This window comes from Colobus angolensis, unplaced genomic scaffold (assembly GCF_000951035.1).
Source record: "Colobus angolensis palliatus isolate OR3802 unplaced genomic scaffold, Cang.pa_1.0 Scaffold248, whole genome shotgun sequence".
Classification (NCBI taxonomy): Eukaryota; Metazoa; Chordata; class Mammalia; order Primates; family Cercopithecidae; genus Colobus; species Colobus angolensis.
The window spans coordinates 772536-778769 of record NW_012115688.1 but is presented as its reverse complement, the minus strand read 5'-3'; the positions used below and the strand labels follow the sequence as shown (position 1 = coordinate 778769).

The 6234-nt window shown below is 35.4% G+C and overlaps 1 protein-coding gene across 1 annotated transcript in view; it reads right to left on the bottom strand.

Annotated features, from left to right (window-relative positions):
- ADAMTS18 (ADAM metallopeptidase with thrombospondin type 1 motif, 18) overlaps positions 1-6234 on the bottom strand; it is a 160801-nt gene that overhangs the window by 71729 nt on the left and 82838 nt on the right. Inside the window, 2 exon segments of the mRNA XM_011946030.1 lie at positions 1454-1591; positions 4859-4964. Of these exon segments, the coding sequence (XP_011801420.1) occupies positions 1454-1591; positions 4859-4964 (244 nt within the window).

Sequence of the window (6234 nt, the reverse complement as noted above, 5' to 3'; positions counted from 1 at the left end):
GCAAAAATCAGTCCTGATGGCATGGATAGTCTTAGCACCTTATCTCCACTTACTTAAATAATTAAAATATGGTACCATTGAGAGGTTAATTAGCATGGTGGTTAAGTGTAATTTTGTAGTGAGATACGTGGGGGTCCTAATCAACCATGCAACCAAGACCGAGTTATGTAGCTCTTACGCAGCTCATGAGTGACAATGACTCTCATAAAGGTTGTTACACAGTTCAAACAAGAAAATATAACATGTTTCATAAAGCATAGTAAGCAAAGTTAGCTGCTGCTATCATTATTATAACATTTAACTACAAAAGCATTTAACTATATACTAATGGAAATTCAATCTACGTTAAGTATATCTTAATTTCAATATTTATTAATCACATTCTTACATGAGTTGGAAAAAATAATTTTAGTCACCAAATCATGAGTTTAAAACTAATAGGAAAATCTTCATGGCAAAGCTCACTAGCAAAAAGTCTGTTGATTTTTTTACTACCCTTTGGGCATACGTGGTTAGGTATCTTTAAGTTTAATATGCTTTGTGTATATATCTTACTAATTCTTTAAACATTTGCAAATAATATACAGTACTACGGGTTAAAAATAAAGTATCAAGAATGTCAGTTTCCAAAGAAATTTCACTAACATCTGGTCAAACAGATATGGGAATAGCATTTAAGTGTCCTAGTGGGTCAACATAGATTAAAAAGGTAGGTATGTGTATGTGTGTGTGTGTGTGTGTGTGTGTGTATATTTCAACTTTGGGTTCATTGTTTAATATGAATAGTGCAAATTTCCTAACTCCTACTTTTACTAATGCATCTTAAGAGTTCTGTGTTACTGAAAGCATTTTATATAGCTACCATCCTCCTTGGCTATCACTTGGACATAAAGCTAGCTCCTGGCCATTTCAGACACAATAGTCAAACAAGAAAATGCTCTATTTATTAAAACACAAACACACACTCATACCATGTGAGCATTTTAAAAATACTCTATGACACATTGATTGATGAGATTGAAATAATTAGTCACAGTAAAAAGACAATATACCTAGCAGCCTTTGGAAGTCACAGGGAAGAGATGGTTGAGTACACATTCTAGAGTCACAACAGATCTGAGTGTGAGCCTTCTGTCTGCAACTTACCAGCGATAGCACCTTAAGTCACACAATTAACCTCTCTAAGACTTGATTTCTCAACTCTAGATTGAGGATAATAGTATTGCTGTGAGGATTGAAAGAGGAAATATGTGGAGAACATTTAGCACAATATTAGGCTTCAATCTATTTTTTTTAACAACAATAATGTCATCATCATCATCATCATCATTTGTCTTTCTGTTTATTGAGAGATCAAAAGGTAATTCCATTGAGTATTTGTTTTCACGTCTATGGAGCACAATTCTGTCACCACTCCAAACCTAGGAGCACCCCTGGATTTAACCTGTCATACCTGAGGAATTTCTTGAGATACTGTCGGCTGCAGGAAGACCATGAAAACACTCCATTGTTTCCGGTCAGTGTGGGAGACATGATATTGCCTTCAGCCTTTCTGCAGGGATTGCCTTCTCCATCGTGAATCATGCCAAAGCTGAAACAGAATGAAGAAAACAAAATCCTGCTTTGTGAACCCATTTTCCTGAAGGATAATCTGAGGAAGAAAAAAGATGCCTTGATCATCAACAAAACCAAGTGAGAGACAGAGTTATTAAAACTGGAACAGAGAAAGACAAATTACTACAGACTGTTATAAAACTCACATAGAAAATTTAGAAAGTGCTGAGGGCTTTGTTACACTATTTCTTGACCACAGAATCCAAGAATGGTCTAGCTGCTACATGTTTTATGGGCTGGAAAATGTTAGCCAAGTTAAATTTAGGTACAAGCTAAGCCAAAGTGATGGACCAGCCAAATTATTTTATTTCAAACAGTAAGATTCTTTTCTTGTCACCAAACATGGAACTATGGTAAAGAAGTTCAGAGTGAGTGGGAAGGAGGTGCAGAGAGATGCTGATTCTCAGCTGTTTATGAACTGTTCATACATAAGCCTATAAAAACTTCTCTCCAACTATGATCAATTCATTAGCTGAAATCACAAACTCTGATTATAATTAAACTCTCTTATAATAAACATTTTTTAAAATGCTTGAACCCCTTTATTGAAGGCTATTAAATCTTGACCATTACTGTTATCTTTCAGATGTATTATATGAGAAAACTTTAATTTGTTCCATTTCATCACAGAAGGGTCTAGTAATTATAGAATAAAACCTTTAGGTGATCTACTCAATAGGAATCATGCATATTATACCTAAAGAATTCTCCAATATCCTGACAGGTAGAATAAATGTGACATTAATGTGCATACCCACATAGGATACATACTATAAAGACAGAGCTTACTTCAGGCTATATTAAAGCAGGAGAAGATGGAGAAATAGGAGTCTTTGATCTGCTCTAAAAAAATTCGGTGCAGAGAAAAGTCTTTTCTGGTTCTTTTTTTTTTTAGGGATGCAGAGGATGGAGGGATATAAATATGAATTTCATCCTTAATTTAAATTGTTCTTAATCTCATTATTTAAAAAGAATAAAACTTGCTTCTTAAACCATATATTTATAAGGCAGATATGATTCCTATGTAAATAAAAATGTTGTTCTGATATAATTTCATTTACAGAGTTAGCCTTTGAAAGTAGTCTATACCAAATAAATATGTTATGATAAAAGATATGACTTTTTGTGACCCATGTCTATAATATGGCCGTTTTTCCAGCACTCCTTCCAGTTTGTCAGGAAAGCAGTAGCAGGGCAGCTGTATGCTATGATCCTGTCAGTGACTTCTGTAGGAATTCAGAGGTGACCACTCAAAAATCGGTATTTACTAACCTCAACATATACTCAGTGAAAGCATTTTCTTATCCTCAGCTTTTCCCAATTTAATTCTTCTTCTCACCTAACTAAGATCTTAAGGGGATTTGTTTGGGTGACACCCCTTCTAAATATATTTGTGAAAGTCAGAAACAGAAAGGAACCTATAAATAAAGCACCCGAAGTGAAAAACAGAAAGAAATCTATAAACAAAGCACAAGAAGGAAGAGCAAGAATCCCAGAAACAGAGATGGGGAAGAGATTGAAGCCATTACGCTAGAGGAAAAGAACTTACTTAGAACTTCAGTGGAATTTTATGTGCATAAGAAAACCAAGTTGGAATTTAATTTTGAACTTAACATTCTTAAATTTACTTTAATAGCATTTTAGAAGATGATAACGTATTTTCTTTAGCACATGCCAAATGCCATATAAATATCTCAGGAATTGTCTATTTCAAAACTTCATAAGGCCATGTTATTTAGAACTTAAGTATGTATTTTATTTTACATCTGTCCTTTCCCCAACCTCTGACTTCTCTCCCGCATCCTACCTGAAGAATATTTTCTGCTTTTCCTTATCTAAAATGTTGGATTTTGATTTTGGATAATTTTAACGCATACACAAAGAAAATTAAATTTTTCAATGACCAGTATTTTGAAACGTGAGACCAGTTCATTTGGACTTCATGCTGGTAAAACAAACTTAGACATATATTTGATATGCACACATATTTTATGTCCTGCTTTGCATGAGAAACATCATTCTTAATGAGCATTTTTGCTTCTCCATTTACAATTTTAAAAATTGGCTTATTCATATCTAAGTGTGCGTGGGTGTCTAAGTCTGTGTGTGTGTGTGTGTATAGTAACATTGGAAATTTGTTGGATAACAATAACAACAATTATCAAGATTTAAATTTCCTAGAGATAATAAGTGTAGCTCATAGAAGATACTGGCACTGGCCAGGCCTGGTGGTTCACACCTGTTATCTCAGCACTTTGGGAGACCAAGGCAGGCAGATCACCTGAAGTCAGCCTGGCCAACATGGTGAAACCTCATCTCTACTAAAACTATAAAAATTAGCCAGGCGTGGTGGTGGGCACTGGTAATCCTAGCTACTCAGGAGGCAGAGGCAGGAGAATCACTTGAACCTGGGAAGCGGACGTTGCAGTGAGCCGAGATCACGCCACTGCACTCCAACCAGGATGACAGACCAAAACTCTGTCTCAAAACAAAAAAAAAAAGAAAGAAGAAAAAAGATACCAGCACCAACATATAAAAATATCAACTATGGTTACTTAATATTTGCTTTTAAGTCAAAAATTAACTAGATGCTTTGAAAATACATGAATAAAATATACACACATGCACACACAAACATTCCTAAACGGGTATATCTGAAGAGTACTACACGTTGAAATAATTATTTTGTAAAGTAGTATACTTGCTCCAATGCAGCTGCTGTTGCTCAAATGTTTGAAAATTCTCTATAGCGTTGTCTCCATCATAAAAGGAAGATTTACTAACACCAATTAAAAGAATATTAAGTACATGCAATGTTGCCAACTAAAAGAATATTCAGTATATGCAGCAAAAGTTTTTTTAAAAAGTCGTGTGCCATTTTACTCTGGGAATTTATTTTTCTCCATGATTACTTCCTGTGCATAAAGAATCAGCTAGAAGTGTCTCCATTGCTGCAAAACATGAACAAAAATAAACAAATGTCTAACAGCCTAGAGACTCAGTTAAATAACTTGCAATCTGTGCACACGAAGGAGTACTGTGTGGCTATTAAATGCTGTTGCTTAAAAAGAACGAAATCAACAATAACTAGCCTTTAGTGAGCCCTTTGTATGGTCAGAAACTATTCTAAGCTTTACACAAGACTGATCCTCTTTGTTTTGCCTAAGTCAACAACAACGGTGAAAACATCAATGAATCATCCAACTCGTTTTCATATAAAGTAGTGGGTCAAAGAGCCACTTACTTGTGCCCCGACTCATGAGCGATGGTGAAGGCAAGGCCAAGTCCTGTGTCCTCATTGATGGTACAACTTCGGTACTTAGAGCACATTCCACTGATAGGGGCAAACCCTATTGAAAGATCAGTTTCCAATGTCAATCCAAAGGTTGCACACACAGATACGTGATAATTTATGTCCTCAAAATGTTCTACATAGTTTTAGTTTAATAGATCAATGCATTCAATGTTTTTGCAAAAAAAAAAATTACCAATGATCTACAGTTCTTTGTCCTGTGTAATGATAATGTATAAATGCAGCATTTCCTATTTTCTTGCTTTTGTTACATATTGTTATCAATTGATCCTCGTAACAGCCCTGTAAGGTCAGTATGAGTACTGTAATTCCCATTTTACTTTTAGTACAGTAAGTCACAGAATATTTATATGCCTTGTCTGAGTTTATCATTTGGGTCAGGGCAACGGATAGAATGATAGCAAAACCAATGCAAAATGCTCACTGAACAGTGGCATTCACGTCACAGCTCAGGGTGTCTTTTCCAAGAAAAAACACACATCCTGGTCTTTTTCTACAGCAGAAAACATGAAAATGCCTAAGCAATGCATGCAGATTAAATTCATCTTTCTCTGGTTCTTTATAATGTGGTAAGTGCTTCTGTTCCCAAAGTTACGTCCTCTAAGAGCCATTATAAAAGCATCCCGGCCAGCTCTTAAGTCTATCTTGAAATACAGTGCAGTGTGTGAGAACATCTTTCTTTCCAGTTTTGGTCCTAATAATCACTAGAACAAATCTATGTACCCATCTAATATTAAATACATGCTTGTGAACTGATTGCACTCACTTCACTGTCAAGATAGACGGGAGATCAGCTGGGAAATCTACTATAAAGGCACAAATGAGGGGTAGCATCATTACCATTACTGCCATCATCGTCGTCACTAAATAAATGGTTGCCAAATTCACACACTGTGCTATATGTCTATTGTGTGTATGTATTTATAGCTCAGGAAACCAAACCTCAGAGAGGTGAATTAACTTGTTCAGGATCTCAGAGTCATAAATTCCAGACTCAGGAATCAACCACAGACATATGGGAAGTCAAAGCCCATGCACTTTGCATTAGGACACACTGCTTAAAGCAAGTGACCTTTTCGACAAGTGGTGGAATTTCTGGCGTTTTGTTTTTTCCAAGCCTTTTCTTACATTTTGGTCTCTGGATAACAGATAACACTGTCTGCTTCTCAGAATCTTCAAAACATCAACAACGCATTGAATTATCATATGTCACTTTGCACATTCCAAATTCAGAATATGAATGGATGTATACCATTTTTCATTATAAAAACCCTTTCTATGGAACAATTTCCAAAATAGTTGTGTTT